At 37.9% G+C, this 19,036-nt stretch overlaps 2 protein-coding genes across 3 annotated transcripts in view; both read left to right on the top strand.

The window, feature by feature from the left end:
• The window catches only part of LOC139465684 (frizzled-5-like), a 202,529-nt gene that overhangs the window by 86,152 nt on the left and 97,341 nt on the right, over positions 1-19,036 (top strand). Inside the window, exon 2 of one of the 2 annotated variants that reach the window (XM_071247461.1) lies at positions 292-669. The gene's annotated coding sequence lies outside the window, so the exon portion shown is untranslated. Of the gene's footprint in view, positions 1-127; positions 670-19,036 lie in introns of those variants that run through there. The other variant, XM_071247460.1, reaches the window with a different exon arrangement.
• Positions 10,296-11,201, top strand: LOC139466007 (uncharacterized). The gene has a single exon (XM_071248021.1). It carries the CDS (start codon positions 10,296-10,298, stop codon positions 11,199-11,201), a length of 906 nt encoding a protein of 301 aa, XP_071104122.1.

The following is a 19,036-nucleotide window of genomic DNA, read 5'->3' as shown; positions in this document are numbered from 1 at the left end:
ATGGACTGACGCTTGCCAAAAGGTTGGAAAGACATGGAGACTCAGTGTACATCTGTGTGATAATGTTGGCTGTTTGGTGGTGGAAGTCCTTGGCATCTTATAACAAGTTAATTATGTGTGTGTGAGGCAGTGGGTCGGGCTGGGAGAGAGAGGATGAGAAATGTGCTGTGCTCTGACACGGCACAGCTATCACAAGTGATTAGATACTAGCTCTATGAAAACCGACACAAGGAAGGTTGGTACCCCTCGGAGAACCCACCGAGAGTAATTGGACAAAATTTGTACTTACAGAGGCGTGAGAGGTAGCGGGAGAGAGGCTGGAGACTCAAGCAGACGACACTGGTGAAAGGAGGATAAACTTCTCGAAAGTCTTCAGTCAAAACTTGTTCCAAGTTGTGAAGCGACATCACTTTTTGAAAGCTTTGAAAGGCAACAGAAGCAGACGACAATGGCAGACGGTCACAGGTCTGTGTAGCAGACGACAGTTTGTGTATTTATTGTGACAGAACGAGCAGCAGACAACAGCAGATGTCATCAGCTGATGCTCTCAGCTTTCTAGGCTTTCAACCATTCTCAATCAAATTTGTGCTTTTCAAGTCTGTTGGACAGTCTGAAAAACAGAGACGCTGAATTACTGGATTACTGCGGCAGTGTGAATCTAATGTACAGGTAGGTGTTTAGAATTGAGTCATGTTCAAACCATTTCAGACACCAATCAACTTTATATTTTCAACAAAATCAATTCTAAAGACACATACTTTATTTAAAACAAGTGTGATAAAAGATTTCAGTGTATAAAAGTATGTAGACCAAGACCTCCATCATCGTAAACGAAGAGGCGATAACGGGATGGTGTAACAGGATTTAACATGGAAAAGAGTTGGAACCCTTTTAACAAATACTGAAAAACAGAAGTACCTACTTTTGAGGCGTTAAACATTTCCTTTGACACGTTTAGTCATTAGAATTCAAACTCAAACCAGTAATAAAGCATTCAATCTGAAATTCAATATTTAAATCTTTTCATTTAGGACTTAATGTACATGTGTGACTCTTCATGAAAAAGCTGACAGCAGGGTCACTTAAAGTGAATATACTATTTTGTAACTTAAGTTACTCCAAGAGCGTGTTAAGTAAATTGCATGCATCCTGTAGAACCCGTGAATTGAGTGGGGAACAGAAAAAGTAAATTATCTGCTGTTGGTTGGCGGCGGATTCCTCCAGTGCACATGTTTTTCATGCTGCCTGCTAATGGCACCTACATTAGCGAAGACAATTTGAGCCTGACTTTGGAAAGACAAGTAAATCCCACACAAGACGAGGATTATTCAATTAATTTATAACGTCATTAAACAAATCTTTAACTTCAAGAGGCCCGGCTTAAAAAAAGCACTTCAAGATCAAATGTAAAGTCTCATTATATTTTTATGGTCAGTTCATTAATTGGATTGGAAAGTTAATGGTAAAGTCATTATAAATTCATTGGATGAAAATTGACTGATAAGATTTTATTGTAGATTTACAATTAGGTCTTATTGTAAGTTTACGTTTAGCTTTTCATATTTGAATGTTAAAATTTTCAAGTTGTATTATCTCCATTCCTGGTGGATGATTCTCTACACGAGAATGATGTAAAAGTAGAGTTTTTAAAAGATTGGTTGATAAGGTGTTTTTGTAATGTTTAAATTTATCCTAAAAAATGATATTTAAAAAAAGTACTTAACTGAGTACAGTGTATGTCATTACTAACTTAAGAAAAAAACCATTTTTCAAAGAAAGAAACCAAAAAAGGCAACAGGTCTGATGAAAATGCCTGGGATTTGATCAAATAGTTTTTCATGTTGGTTTCTGGAAACATACATGTTTTTAGCTCAAGCAAAGTATTCCATTTTCCTGCAATTCCCTATGGCGGGAGTACAAAGGGATGTTTTTTCCAAAATACAACCCATTAGATACAAATGATATGGATTTTCAAACAATACATTGAATTAAGTAGCACAAGCCTTTGTGTTCCGAGACTTTTTGCCTAAATGTGTTGAAAAAACTGCTTTGTTATTTTGTTCAAGAAGAAAATGTATTTTGTCTGGAATGCATTTCAAGATTTAAATTGTCACTGATAAATGTTTAGCAAATGCTTACAGGAAGTTATGACGTTACAGTGTCCTTGTTGATTCTTTACGTGTCGTTTTAACATTTGTGTTTCATTTTTCTTCATCTTAAATTACATCAGTTTAAATGCAACATAAATAATAATAATAATAATAATAATAATAATAATAATAATAATAATAATAATACATAAATTTGACCAAAAAAAACATTTCCATAATTAAAAGAAACTACTTAAAAAAGAGTCCATTGTTGATGATTCAAACTATATCATGAGCATGTTTTTATGAATTACTATCAAACAGTGATGATACCAGGTGTTTATTTAAAAAGGTGAGCATAGCCTACCCACTTTGAAAGATTGAATGACACATGAATGAGATATTAGTTATATTCAACATTATTTTCACAGTTTGAAAGAAAGAAAGAAAGATACAAAAATACAAAGATACAAATGTGACTACGTGTATATGGTATTTTCAGTATAGCAGATACAGAAAGAGTTTATAACATGTTTAGCACTTCTTTTGTGATTAAATACAGTTAACTACGGTTATAACAAATTCAAAACGACCACTAATTTTAGTTTTTTATAAACGTAGTTCCTTTAACATACATAAGTTTGTGCCTTTTATCACCAAATGGGTCCATTTTATCAAATTTCCCCCAGACATGTGAACTTTGTTCCAATGTAAGATACACTTCCAGACAAGTTTTATCAGAATGAGTTTCGCCGGGTATCTACAATCAACTCCAAAAATGTCTAAATGAATGTGAGTTTTTGTAAATATAGCATAATCGCACTTCCCTTTTGGCATGCTGTTCTCATGGAGATCCAGTAAAAAAAACAAGTGCCAATTCTATATGTGCACCTTGTAAAATTCTTACCGACTGAGTGTTTTGTTAACTAGACACCCTTCAAAAATCAGCTCTATTTTATCTTCAATCTAAAAACATAACCCTCCGTTATAACAAAACTGTTTGCTAAAAGTCCTCTTTGATCAAGAGACAGTTTGTGGTCAGCAATCAACTTTTTCCGATTAAATACCAAATGTGCAGTCCCTCACTATAAGGTGAACATGGTCCTGAAAGATCATGTTATGATTCCCAAAATGTGTGGTATAATGAGGGAGTCCCTGGTGAGACCAAGGAAAGCCTGTTAGGGTAAGATGATAGGTCAAGTGAGGTCAAGTTTAAAAGAGCATAACGAAATTAATCACACTTGTTACAATTCTCATTTTTAACATGAAACATGATTCGTATCTCCCAGTTCTGACAAATAATGCCAACCTACCATCGAAACTGATAAATCTAAACATTATGCATTTGTACTTTGTTCAAGTTGAAAGTTGGAGAAAGTCTAAGTTTTCAGGAAAGCAGTATTTAGAGATTTTGAAAAAGCTCTTGCAAATTTGAATCTGTTACACACACATTAAGTGAATGTGATGAAAGGACCGGACTAATCAAGTCCCATTTTATTTACTGCTTTGTTTCAATTAACAGATCTAAAAAATATTTTTCGCAATTGCAGTGAGAATGTGATTTTAGCTATGTGGAACATCACAAAAACGATGTGAATGTCTTGACAAAGTTAATGCCCCTGTAACTGTTTAGGCAGTTACACTAATTAATTTATGTGGTGTCTTGGACTAATTTATGTGGTTTCCTTGCTGGTGTAGTTCGACTGCGTCTGCCGAGCATCTAGGGAGGCATAAATCAGAGATTGCCTGGAAATGACGCGTGTGGCATCCTTCAAGAACACCATGCTTTATGTGGCAATTTTTTAAAGGAGGCTAAACAAAATATGTTTTTGTTTCCCATTCTATACCCTACCTTCTTTCAATGCCTCCTTGAAAAATACTTGTAACTTAAAAAACCCAATCCAAACATGTCGGATGCTTTGTTATTTGGACAGCCTTTCTTAAACAACACTGTGTCAGACAATTTTCAACACAGAAATACCTACTGAAGTTATTTTCATTGTCAAAAAATAATCACAATAAAATCTTTTTCATTGCTTGGCATTTCTCTGTAAATATGTCTTGAGGAATGTTTGAAGGTAAGTTTTTCGCAATTTTTGTAACATCATTGCCGTAGTGCTGAACAGAATGATCATTGTGATTGTATGATAAGCCTTATGATAATAATGCCAATGTGAGGGCTAAGTGGGCAGGGTGTCTGCTTGCAAAGAAAAGAGTCTGGGTTTGATTGTAATCTGAGGAGTGCATGGTGATGGAACAATACTACCAAGGTACATAAAAGATCATTCAGGGGGATGATTCTAGATAGGTAGTAAAGCCAGGAATTGTACAAATCTTAAGACAACTCTAATATTTACATCCCAAGCCTTTAATCTGCCTGAAGCATTCGCTCATAATGTTGAAGTCCCTGGTTCGATCCCCTACATGGGTACAATGTGTGAAGCCCATTTCTGGTGTCCCCTGCAGTGAACTTGTTGGAATATTGCTAAAAGTGGTATAAACCCTACTCACCCACTCACATCACTGATGGCCACCTTACTGGACACTACTGGTCACCTTACTGGACACTGATGGTCACCTTACTAGACACTGATGGTCACTTTACTGGACACTGAAGGTTGCCTTGCTGGACACTGATGGTTGCCTTACTGGACACTGAAGGTTGCCTTACTGGACACTGATGGTCACCTTACTGGACACTGGTGGTCACCCTCCTGGACACTGGTGGTCACCCTATTGGACACTGATGATCACCTCACTGATCACTGATGGTCACCTTACTGGACACTGATGGATGTCTAACTGGACACTGATGGTTGCCTTACTAGACACTGGTGGTCACCCTACTGGACACTGATGGTCACCTTACTGGACACGGATGGTTGCCTTACTGGACACTGGTGGTCATCCTACTGGACACTGATGGTCACCCTACTGGACACTGATGGTCACCTTACTGGACACTGATGGATGTCTAACTGGACACTGATGGTCACCCTACTGGACACTGATGGTCACCTTACTGGACACTGATGGATGTCTAACTGGACACTGATGGTCACCTTACTAGACACTGGTGGTCACCCTACTGGACACTGATGGTCATCCTACTGGACACTGATGGTCACCTTACTGGACACTGATGGTCACCTTACTGGACACTGGTGGTCATCTTACTGGACACTGGTGGTCACCTTACTGGACACTGATGGTCACCCTACTGGACACTGATGGTCATCCTACTGGACACTGATGGTCACCTTACTGGACACTGATGGTCACCTTACTGGACACTGGTGGTCACCTTACTAGACACTGATGACCACCCTACTGGACACTGATGGTCACCCTACTGGACACTGATGGTCACCTTACTGGACACTGATGGTCACCCTACTGGACACTGATGGTCACCCTACTGGGCACTGATGGTCACCCTACTGGACACTGATGGTCACCTTAAGGGACAGTGGACACCTTACTAGACACTGGCAGTCACCTTACTGATCATTGATGGCCACCCTACTGGACACTGATGGTCACCTTACTGGACACTGATGGTCACCTTACTGGACACTGATGGTCCCCTTACTGGACATTGGTGGTCACCTTACTGGACACTGGTGGTCACCTTACTGATCACTGATGGTCCCCTTACTGGACATTGGTGGTCACCTTACTGATCACTGATGGTCATCTTACTGGACACAGATGACCACCCTACTGGACATTGGTCACCTTAAGGGACAGTGGACACCTTACTGGACTTGCTAGTGTTTTTTTTATGCTGCACTCAGGAACAGATGGGGATCAGCAAAGTAATCAAGTCTGGACCAAACAATCCAATGATTCAAATTATGAGCAATGATCATTGCCATCAACCAAGCCACTGAGCATGTCGACCCCATCCACTAGCAATGACGTCTTTGTAGGGGGTCCCATCAAATCAAACTCATCGAGGCACATTAAAGTGAATATCACAACTGTAATTTGAATCTCCCAATGACATAGCTCCTCAACAGTCTTCTTTCACATGATTGGGTGACAATAATTTGAAAACAAAGAACTTTTTAAACATTCAACATTGGCAATAACAAGATAGAAACAAATATTCACTCTGCATGGTTCTTAGTGCCTCATTCTAGCCTCCTCTTTGACAATCTTATCAAATTCAAGGTAAAAACTATGTCCCCCATATACTTAAGTTGCATTTTCAAATATGTGTAAAAACAAATCGACCGCCAACTAACAGACCTTTGAAATCTTTGTAATGAGAACTGGAACATACATTGTTCTTTAGGCCTGTCATAATTTCTTAACAAACAAGAGGCAACAGATGTTTTTAACTTTATACCTCACTGGGACAGAATATCTCTGTTAGCCTGTGTCTGTCATCTGTCCATCCTTCCATTGTCCCTCCACTGTCCTCCCTTGTTCTTCTTCTCGGAAATGGTTCAAGGATCTTCTTTTCACAAACCCACAAGATCCCTAGAGTTGGAAGACTGAGTAGGAAAGTTGTTACCACAGAGGAACAGTGACTTGTTCCTGACAATAGAATTAAGAACATGGCCATTGTTTCTGAGAATTAACAAAAGCCATTAAATATGTTTAAGAAGAAATGTTCTCAAAAGCAGAAACTTCTGCTTGGTCATTAATCACATGAAAATGACTATCTGAGCTGGGGGGCCCAGTGACTTTACAGAGTTGCATCCCTTAGGTGATCCAGGAACCTATGGACGTGGGTTCGAATCCCCAATTTACACTGATTATGTTTCTAGGTTTGCGGGCACCATACCCATGCTTCATATAGACGTGGAACACTAAAATTCAAGGCCTTTTCAAGGCTTCTACTGTCATTTTCAAGGCTTTTTGAGTTAGTCTGTCAATATTTTACACCAAACTGATATCAATGCATCCAAAGTCCCATAACCGTTTTTATCATTTACCAGAAGACAAGAATATGCCTGAATATTCCTTCCCCTCACAAGATTGTTTGTTTGTCCTTTAATGCCGCACTCAGCAATATTCCAGATACAATACACAAGTCTGGACCAGACAACCCAGTGATTGACATTATGAGCATCTATCCAAGGAATTGCTATGCAATTTACCAAGTCTCTGACCACCCAATCCATTTAGCTGCCTCTTACGACAAGCATAGGTTGCTGGGACCTATATTCTTACCCAGAATCCCCTCTTTCAGGAGGCGTGTATCAATCAGAACAACAGTGTGCAACAGTGCCTTGGTGCCAAAACTTTAGCCATACAACCCTCTTGAAATCTCCCTACATCAGGCTGTGTTTGGTTAATCATTACTGTATTGAAAACCTGATGAATATTACACGTAAGTCCAATATCATTCCTAAACACTCCAACTTGCTCAATAACTTTCTTACATAACATCTACCATGTGCATCAACAAAATCTAGATCTGAAATTATATTTCTTACACCTGCATAAGCAACAGAGATCGAGTAAGGTACAAAGTGTTTACATTGAAGCCTCACCTCCGGTGATCCTGGAGAACATGGGCCTTAGCATGATAAATATGGTTTTTGTGAATTTGCAATAACAAAATTAAAAATAGTCCTATTAGACATTGATGTTGCGAGTGTTATCCATATTATATGCAATGACGTATAGCATTTCATGGTATTTCTGGGTGTTGTGAAATAACATGGTAAATTTGACATATAAGATTGTACAATGCCATATAAGTTGAAGCAGGTTCAAGAGGGATACATGGAGTCCCGTGTTAGGTTTTATGCAAGGAGTAAACATGTTTTAATATGACACTGTAAATGAATTAAAACAACTTTAAAATTGATAGAAAACAGCTGTTCGATTGAGCTGAGGTTAACTTGTGCTATGTCACATGACTTTCAGACTCGGAGAAAAGCGTGTGACTTTTTGCTTCAAAGTGAGATATAAGGACATTATTCTGCCTCTCAGAAATCCACATGCAGCCGTACATGTTTGGGGTGGGGTATAAGGGATTTATTCTCCTGCTAAGAAATTTATTTCCCTCCAAGGCGGGATACACAGTAATTTGTCAAGATCACGTGAACCAATCGGATCTCATCATTCGGTCATAGAGGTATGATAAACATTATTATCAACCATAATCAAGTTACATTTAACATTACGACTGATTCACTTCTTTTTAAGTTAATTGTAGGCTCGATGCAAGCCTTTTGATAGATATATTGGAGCCAATTTGAAATTTGGAATCAAGAGATCCATGTTGCATGTGGTGCAACAAAATTTCAATTCAGTTTGCAAGATAAAAAAGTACCATAATTCACATTTTGCTTTGTTGCATAATGGACCAATACTTGCAAAAAACATTTTGAAATAATAATAATAATAATAATAATAATAATAATAACTTTGCTTCAGGTTTTCCTGTACACCCCCCCCCCCCCCCCCCCCTCCCTTCCATCATCCACCTCCAAGAAAAAATTTAATATAAAATAGTTTGTCCCATTGCCAGAAAAGAACATATGCTCTGTTTGATACATACATGTTATTTATACACACCCTCATAAAAAATGAAATAAATGCCCGTATGTTACTTTGGGAAAAGTTATATTTCACATTAATTTCAAGTCATTTGAAACTGGAGAAGGGCAGATACAGCCACGAACTCATTTGTCAGTCTCAAAGTCTTATTTATGCATTTTATCTAACCAGACCATTTTACATCATGAGAGGCAATTACAGGATTCCTTAAAACACCATGCTGTGCAGAAAGAAATGTATCTTGATGCATACATCCGTGTTTTACAGAAAATGAAATAAATGGTGTGTGCATGTAGCTCCTATTTTATTTTAATGACTTCCTCGTAAGGTTTTAACTAACAATATATACTGCAGAATATATCCATTATCATAAAGAGGATTCAAAATTCCCACTTCCATTCCACTACGACACTGTAAAGCTTTCAAATAATTATGCTTATCACAAAATGTTGAATAACTGGAGAGTTAGTCCAACATTAATTGTATTTACACATCCTCATTTCTGGTTTCACACAAGACACTAATATGTTTATGCGTCTGGTGCACACATACAAGATTCAAAAGTAGATAATTCAATGTGCATTAAGTTGTTCCAAGCATTTACAGGATGCTAAGTACATCGCAATGATTTCATCCCATCTTTCGTACGCTGCTGATAACACCAAAAGATGAATACTAAAAGTCTTGCTCTTTTTTTCTGGCATGGCTCAAAAACAATTACTAACACAAATGGTAAAGAAAAACTGACATGTTAGTTTTATCGTGGGAGACACCGACGGCTTGGTTTTTTTATAATAGGTTAAAAGAGTATACCTCTTATCTGAGTTAAATATTTCTAAACAGAGTTTCTGTTTATAGCTGGCAAATAGGTTGGCAAAAATAGAAAACAGTGATATTACTGTTGATAGATTGTAAGCAGTATGAATTTATTTTCTTCCTTGCATAGAAATTACACTATTTAAAACCTATTTTGTTGGTACAAAAATTAAGGTATATGAGAAGGTACAGGTTCATTGTCATGAAGAATGTTTGGTTTGTTTGTTGCTTAATGACATAGTCGGCAATATTCCAACTTTATGACGGCGGTTTGTAAATAATGGAGTCTGGGCGTGACAAACCATGAACAACATGAGGAAACCATTAATGATATTCTAGTTTATTTGTGATCTTTTGATTAGAACATTGGAACAATCATCACCACCATCATTGCCATTGTGGAGACTATCCTCGAGACCAGAACCATCCAACAGTGCATCTCCTTAAGTCATCCCCATCTCCATCACAATGAGCAGTAAAACCACCATTTACACTACCATCGCCCAGCAGTACACATCACCACTACCATCACCCAGCAGTACACATCACCACTACCATCACCCAGCAGTACACATCACCACTACCATCACCCAGCGGTACAACCACCATTTACACTACCATCACCCAGCAGTACACATCACCACTACGATCACCAAGCAGTACATATCACCACTACCATCACCCAGCTGTACATATCACTACTACCATCACCAAGCAGTACATATCACCACTACCTCGTCAACATTTGTACCATCATCACTATCACAGCTAAGTGTACTTTCTTCCTCATCATCAATACTATATCACCCCAATCGATCACTACATCACCATGCATGATCACTACTATCGATCACCTCTACCATCAGAATGCCTACCATCATCTTCACCATACTCCATCAGTGCCAACATCATCACTACCTTCATCACCGTCACCATCACCTTCACCATCCTCCATCAGTGCCAACATCACCACTACCTTCATCACTGTCACCATCACCTTCACCATACTCTATCAGTGCCAACATCATCACTACCTTCATCACCGTCACCATCACCTTCACCATCCTCCATCAGTGCCAACATCACCACTACCTTCATCACCGTCACCATCACCTTCACCATACTCCATCAGTGCCAACATCATCACTACCTTCATCACCGTCACCATCACCTTCACCATCCTCCATCAGTGCCAACATCATCACTACCTTCATCACCGTCACCATCACCTTCACCATCAGTCCCAACATCACCACTACCTTCATCACCGTCACCATCACCTTCACCATACTCCATCAGTGCCAACATCACCACTACCTTCATCACCGTCACCATCACCTTCACCATACTCCATCAGTGCCAACATCATCACTACCTTCATCACCGTCACCATCACCTTCACCATACTCCATCAGTGCCAACATCACCACTACCTTCATCACCGTCACCATCACCTTCACCATACTCCATCAGTGCCAACATCATCACTACCTTCATCACCGTCACCATCACCTTCACCATACTCCATCAGTGCCAACATCACCACTACCTTCATCACTGTCACCATCACCTTCACCATACTCCATCAGTGCCAACATCATCACTACCTTCATCACCGTCACCATCACCTTCACCATCCTCCATCTTGATGATGCAAACCAGAAGGGGCAGTCTGCAATTATGTTTCTGAAAGGAGGATGCAATACTTTTGAAAAATACATTTTCTTGAACATGATCCTAACATTCGGAACAAGCCATTTTGAAAGTTCTTGACAACTGGTTGCCATATTTCTTCAAAATATCCTTATTATTTATCATAGCTGCACCATTAATATAAATCAGGTCCATTGTATGTAAAACATGAATAAAGACACATTCCACAGTCAGCAACAATAAATAATCTGAAATGAAAAAATACTCATCCATCCAAACAACTGCAAAACAGTTCTATCAGCATAAGATATTTTCTTCATAGATGCACCAGGGCATGAGTACCATTCCGTCACAAGAATGTTAAATGTTATCGACAAAGGTTAAACTGTACATTGTACAACCAATTCCTTAGAGAGCAATTTCAATTCTAAGCAATTATTTGACCACAAACTGATTACATTAATTAAGTTGCTTTGACACAAAGGTCAATTATGCACATAAAATTATCTAAAATTAAAGATGCAAATTTTAAAGCAACATTTCTTTAATATTACCAAGACACCAAGGGGAGGATTGTTTTCATGAGCATATGCTACGCGTCTTTAACCCTTTACATGGCACAAATTTGTGGTTTCGTTCATGAGAGGAACCCAAATGACGCTGTCAGCCTGATAAAAGCCTAGCGCGATTTCATTGATCAGGGAATTAGCGAGTGTAAGAGTATCAAGGATGTCGTCAAATAACTGTCTCAAATTGGTTTGAAATCAATCAATAGTTTTCAGATCAAAGGAGACGATTTCATCAAGCGACTGCCGAATTTAGGTGGGATGTGAAGAGTATTTCGCAGGAACGTAATAGACTCCGGAAAAAAGCCGGCGAGAGCTTCATTTCTCCGAAGGCCGAACGCAGGGTGAACGCAAGGCCACTTAGATCAAAGACAATTTAAATTCACAATTTCGATTTCTCTGGGCCTAAAAGGCTTGAAATCTTTGATTTTAGGATCCTAAATTTTCAAAAAATATTGTTTGCATTTTGGAATAACTAAACCTTTTAATTTCTAATCTATCATACAGAAGGGACAAAAAACACATTTGGCTGAAATGGAGACGCAGAGAACATTTTTGTCAGACATGACAATTTGTCACGGATGTCAAATCTAAAAGATATCTTTGTCATTTTAGCTCATAACAAATCGTAGCTGTTGGTTTAGTTCTATTTATATCCTGATCGTCCACAGAACACAAGCTTCTTTCAAGAAAAGAATTCCCATCTCAGTTGACATGTAACATTTCAACACGGAACATTTGGAATATGTCTGAAGAGTCAACTGTGCCCATGACCATAGTTCCATTTCAGTTTAGCACACAATTAGCGCATCTGTATTAATCAAGAGACTCTGAGCAGATTGGGAATGCGATGTGCAAGTAAGCATGATCTTCCTTCAAAATTCTGGGAGATGGAGTCTAGACCATGGTGGTACGCCTGGCCGGACAGGAATCACTTGAACCCCATCTTCCAACGGTTTGTACCTTCAGAAACATTCTCAAAGAATGATCTGAGGTGAGTATTGATTCCAAATTCACGAAGCCAAACCATTGTAATTTTCACAGCAAGTCCAGCATATAGGTAGCCGGTGTCTGTTCATCTTGCCAGTGATGGAGATGAATCTGATAGTGTTCTTTCTGTGTCAGACTATGTTTGATGCAGTTCTTGGATTTATTTGTACACAACATTAAGCAACTCTATATCTAGCCATATTCTTTACTTCCACGTCCATATTCAGTTCTCCAAGTCTATATCCAGACACATCCCTGACTTCAAAGTCCATATCCAGTTCACCAAATCTATATCCAGACACATCCCTGACTTCACAGTCCATATCCAGTTCACCAAATCTATATCCAGACATATTCCTGACTTCAAAGTCCATATTCAGTTCTCTAAATCTATATCCAGCAATATTCCTGACTTCAAAGTCCATATCCAGTTCACCAAGTCTATATCCAGACACATCCCTGGACTTCCTTGGACTTCCAAGTGAGGACTTTATTTGCAAGAAAAACTATTAGCATGACAACTGTAAATAAGCTTCAATCCAATAACAACAGAAGCCTCAACTTCAAACTCTTAACACAATCATTTCATTCTAAGCTTCAACATGTGAAATATACCATCATGGCTGGGAAGTGTTCTTTTCACCACTGCCTCAAGCCATAATGTTTTCTCTGAATGGAGAAAGCAAACATTTTATTTTTTGTACTTTTCAGGAGATGCAACATTGCCAATGTACAATATTAGTTGTTGCTGTCAAACATGAGGCAAAATTATATATTTCAGCATTTTTAGCAGAAAGTTATTTTTTTTAAATATATCATCGGCTGAACCCCTTCCAGAAAAGGCAACAAGTTTTCTCTGCAGTACAACTTTACAAACTAAGCGACAATCTTGAGAATCCACAAACACACAAAACGATATTAAGAGGATTAGATGAAAATATTCTCATTAAATTTGGTGAATTAACCAGGCCAGACTTTGCTTCAATTTAAGACATTACTCAGACTGAAATTGACATCGCTTCAGTAAATATGTAATATCACAGACAGCCACACTCACAGACAGTCACAGACAGTCACAGCTCAACTCAACAACCGTTCCATCTATTTTTCATTGAATATGGCATAGACAAGCTCTTGCATAATATAATTAATTCCCTTTTGGAAGGTTTCGATTTCCCTTGGCAACACTGCTAACAACTATCAAATAAAGATCAGTAAATAATTGGTTAAGATCTCCAAAAGAGATAGATCCATTTTAACTCCCCAACCATCACTGAAGAGAAAAAAAAATCAATATTTTCAAATCCTATGTCCAAACATGTGAGAAAAAACGTGTAAGATGGTAACCAGATATTTTGCAAAATACAGGTTCTCCTAATTACTGCATGCAACAGAGACGGCGCTTCATCAATAATAGAACAGTCGCTAATGAAAATACAGTCTTTGCAGTTATTACTAAGGCTTTTCAACGAACATCGCTATTTTTACATGAAGGGCTCATGCTTCTAAAGAAGCTGTCAGTGCAATATGCACAAAAAGTCAAACGTCGTCTCTTGACTGTCAAAGTCTCACAAATGTCATTTTCAGCTGTTTTAATGAAAACAAAACATAAACGAATAAAGTAGACTTGCTTGTTTACATTTCTTGATAAATTTCCGTCATCATGTTAAAATGTGTTCACGTGTGTTGGTTATGACATATGTAGGCGTTTAGCAATACCTCTGAATGACATCTTAAAAAATATATAATGTCAACGCCTGAGAATAGCCAGTCTTGATAATCTGCTGAAAGAGATTCCTTTGGGCGTAAAAGGCTAACCAATTTCTCCTTTTCATATTGTCATATTATGAGCTTTTGTGTCACTAAAAGAGCCATTGTAAACATTTGAACGGTAGCATTTTGATTGAGATATTACATATGAATGTTATTGAATTATTATTTTAAAAAAATGTATATCTCCCTTTTTTTAACTGAGCTTTTGCATCATCAAAACAGCACCTTTGTAGTTTTTGGAACTGAAAGATCGGTAGATAATTTGATCATAGATAGCACCACCATCATCAACCACAGCTTCAACAACTCCATTTAATAGCTCCCCATCACCTGCTTCAACCAATCAGATATCTATCCTGAAGCAAACATCAACCAATCAGATATCAATCCTGAAGCAAACATCAACCAATCAGATATCAATCCTGAAGCAAACATCAACCAATCAGATATCAATCCTGAAGCAAACATCAACCAATCAGATATCAATCCTGAAGCAAACATCAACCAATCAGATATCAATCCTGAAGCAAACATCAACCAATCAGAACCCTTCTTTCACTCAACATATCCCTTTGTGCAAATCATCATAGCTTGAAGAAAATCAGAAAAAAATACCTTGGACAAAATTATAAACAGAGTTGACCTTTTGTAATTTAACATGTAAGATTTCTTTTCTAAACAAATATTGACAGAAACAAAGGTCAAATGTAAAGCTACGTGATTGATTTTTTGTGTGTTATAAGAGAAAATGCACATACCATTGATTACTGCATTAAAACTATTCTGTAACAGGAAATACATGCAAAGTTGTAGATAATTGTTTTGATCAAGCATGCTCTTTCGCTTCTCAACCTACAGCAAAACCATATTAAGTGTTTTACTTTGCATTGTATGTATAAACAAAATAAATCTCAAAAGAGAGGAGGCACACAATAACGCAATACTTTCAACATGTGTCAAATTATCATTATGAGCACATTTCTATTGGTTTAATAGCTTGCTGTGAACAATTTGGTCGATTATTTCAGGAGTAATAAGTTATTTAACAGAGAAATCATGACAATCTGTTGGTTTTACTTCCGGAATCAACAGATTTGAACGATTTCTCCGACTTAAACCATGTTATGGTTGATATTTAATTTCTCTATAATTTTGCACAATGATCCATTATAGTTTTGTCAGTTTTACTTTAACAAAATGCATATTGAGAATCGCCAGTGAATTCCTGACCCCGAATCAAATATAACCATAGCGTGACGCCATCATAATGGTTTAAATATATTCACATATATCACATCCTTGGGGTATATGTGATGTCGTTTGACTATATATACTACTCAAAAGAAGATAAAGACCACCCGATTTTTTCATGTGACTATAGTTAGATAGATTAACTATAGTTATATGAAAAAAACCCAGATGTTCTTAAACTTCTTTTAGTAGTATATATAGTCTGCTTCTCATGTGACATATACCCCACATTTGTTTGAGTACAGTGATCGCTCGCTATAACGCTACCAATGGGGTCCAAATAATTGGTGGGCGTTATAGACGATGAGCCGTTTAACCGAGGCCGAGGCGCGCGCTCGGAAAATCTCAAATCATCAATATGTGTTTATCTCACGTCACATCAAAATAGTATATATTTTTATGGACCTAGATCTACCTGTAATATCATTCATTTATTAAATCTGTCACATTTCACAATGTCTGAAATACGTATTCCATTTCAATTTATCATTTTTAATCGATAAATTAAAAAATTATTCACTATTTCCCGCGATGTTATTGAAAATAAAATTCTCGGACACACATTTCGACAACGGGTCCACATCAAAGAGCAAAATAAAGACGTTTTAAACAAATCTTTAAATATATTATACAAAGTGATAAATAAAATCAACAAAAATATATCTAAAAGTAATCAAACTTACATCTAAGTTATTATTTCCATCGTTTCGTGCGATCGCGTGTAATGTAAGTCAAATGACATCTCGGCTTTCGTCGCCTTGAATTCTCGGCTCGCACACAATGTTTAATGCAAAAATATATGCATGAAAAATCTTTGTCACAGCTCGTAACCTAGCACGATACATTCGCGAAGTTCCATATTTTTAATATATATCGTGATTTCCTGCTTAAAACGTTCAGATTAACACGATTTAACAAAAAATCTTTCGCCAACTTCTGAAATTTATCAAATACGAACTTGGTATCACAGCTATAATTTGATTGGCTGCCTGAGGTCACGTGCTCAAAATTGACCAATCACGAAACTTGTAGTAGATTTCGGCAAGAAAGCGTCATTAGAAACAAATTTTAATCCAATGAAATCGCTTGTTATAACTACGGAAAAAAACAGGCGATGTTACGAAAGCGCGATTACGAAATGAATGACCGCCGTGTTGTGACAGCAACTACATGTGTGTGACAGTGTCGCCTCAAATTGGATTGCCAACTAATTAAGAATATAAACTTCGCTTGTGGTTCTCTTTTATTGCATGCATGCGCTTCTAAGATCAAAGGTCGATAGTGTGAAAAGTTAACTAGTTGAACAATCGTATTTCCGGGACTTGCCACGGATGTTTTCAAACAGATTATTAGAACTCCATTCAGCGATAAACGGTTGATTATGCAATGAGAAGCGTTATGTGCAAATGAACAACGAACAACAATACAATTATGTCTGTGTAAAACTATCAGTAATAAAAGTGTACATAAATTTTGGGAGCCATGCGTTACCGCGCGTAGTAACCGAAGTAGCGCTTTATCGAAGAGCGCAATAGCGAGCGATCACTAGTATATTTTGATGATGGTATTGCAGAGTCAATGATTGTATTGTTTGTCTGATAGCTGTCAACCTTCATTTTAAGTTTGTAACATTTCAACACATTTTGATGATGCTATTGCTGAGTCAATGATTGTATCGTTTGTCTGATAGCTGTCAACCTTTATTTTAAGTTTGTAACATTTCAACACATTTGACACAAGCCCTAATGAAATGAGTTCTGATAAAAGTCACTTTGACACAAGTCCAATTAAAGCTTGACACTGCCACAAGGAGAAACCACAGCAGCTCCCATAATCAGCCGATTCCGTGTTCCTTTCCAAAACATCAAACAATGAAACCTCTCCAAAACAGCTCATCTCTGTGCATGTCAAAGAATGTGAAACTCTGAAAATGTTTCACCTTCTGGCAAAGCAGAAAGTATGAAAATTGGCTTGATTAAAATATTTCAAGTGTGCATCTTGCAGAAACCATATGGCATGATGTCCTAACTAAAAATTGGGATGCTTTGTCAAGCCAAAGTAATGTGATTCCTGTGTCAGACTGTCTGGTTATCATAATGTGTGTGTGTGTGAGGGGGCAGGGGTGGGGGTTTGGGTTTGGGTTTGGGTTGGGGTTGGGGTTGGGGTTGAGGTTGAGGTTGAGGTTGGAATTGGGGTTGGGGTTGGAGTTGCTCGGGGTGAGGTGAGGTTGGAGAGGAGGGGGGGGGGACATATATCTGACAAATGTTGACTTCCCGGTTGACAGACAAGTGAACTCACATCTTCTATATGAAGCTGTTCTGTGAATTTGTAATATATGGCTGTGATAAGAACTCAAATACAATTTAGCTTTTGATCTTTTGATCAAATTTCATTTAAATAAATGTAGATTAAGAATACTTGATTGAAATTAACTTGTTACATTAACGAAAAACAAGATGGATATTTTATTGAAAAAATAGTGCGCTTACTTCAGGGATAATTCCAACATATTCTGTACCAAGTTGGTAACATATCCTCTATTATTTGAACATTATTATAACATGTATAAATGTATTTATACTTATCTCAATGGCCCTCTTTCCAGGAACACTGCACAAGTCTCAGTTATCATGGTTATCATAAAATAATAAATTTCTTAAACAAAGACAGTTTTAATACTAGTCACTCATGATCATGCAAACTCTTAAAGGAGCACTCTGCTCCAAGGTGAGTGAGTGAGTTTGGTTTAATGCCGCTTTTAACAGTATTCCAGTCATATCACAGCGTGTCAGCTTAATGTGGGAGGAAAGCCCGAAGTGATGCAGGTCTCAGTCGTCTACCACTTCGGTGAAACCCACGAGCACGGGTATGGTGCTGACAAACCTAGAAACATAATCGGGTGAACAGGGATTCGAACCCACAATCATAGGTTTCTGGCGTGCCCAAGGGACGCAACTCTGCACAGCGAATTGCGGTGCCTTAGACGACTGGGCCACCCGTGCCCCCCTGATCCAAGGTCTGGAGAACATGTTCAACTTCAGCCATTGTAGTAGATGCCCTGTGTGGAACTGAGACATTGTCCTCGTGTGGGCCAGGTTTGATTCTCAACATGGGTACAATGTGTGATACCCATTTATGGGGTTCCCAGCTGTGATTTTGCTGGAATACTGCTAAAAGTTGCGTGACACCCAACCTACTCACTCACTGTATAATTAAGTTTCACTCACTCACTCACTGTGTAATTAAGTTTCCAATAACTGCACGCTTCAAACACATCTAACACTGGTGCTTTGATGTTTGAAGGTCTGCAAGTTGTCCCGAGCGTAGTCTTGATTTAAATAATACTGGCCATAAGTCAATGTGTGTTTGAATGGT

Source organism: Haliotis cracherodii, unplaced genomic scaffold (assembly GCF_022045235.1).
Source record: "Haliotis cracherodii isolate W230 unplaced genomic scaffold, xgHalCrac1.p SCAF_18, whole genome shotgun sequence".
In the NCBI taxonomy this organism is placed as follows: Eukaryota; Metazoa; Mollusca; class Gastropoda; order Lepetellida; family Haliotidae; genus Haliotis; species Haliotis cracherodii.
This window is presented reverse-complemented; position numbering and strand designations above follow the sequence as displayed.

What these genes read in the sequence shown, in the direction of transcription:
- LOC139466007 (XM_071248021.1), top strand. Translation starts at nt 10,296, where the DNA reads ATGCCTACCATCATCTTCACCATACTCCATCAGTGCCAACATCATCAC.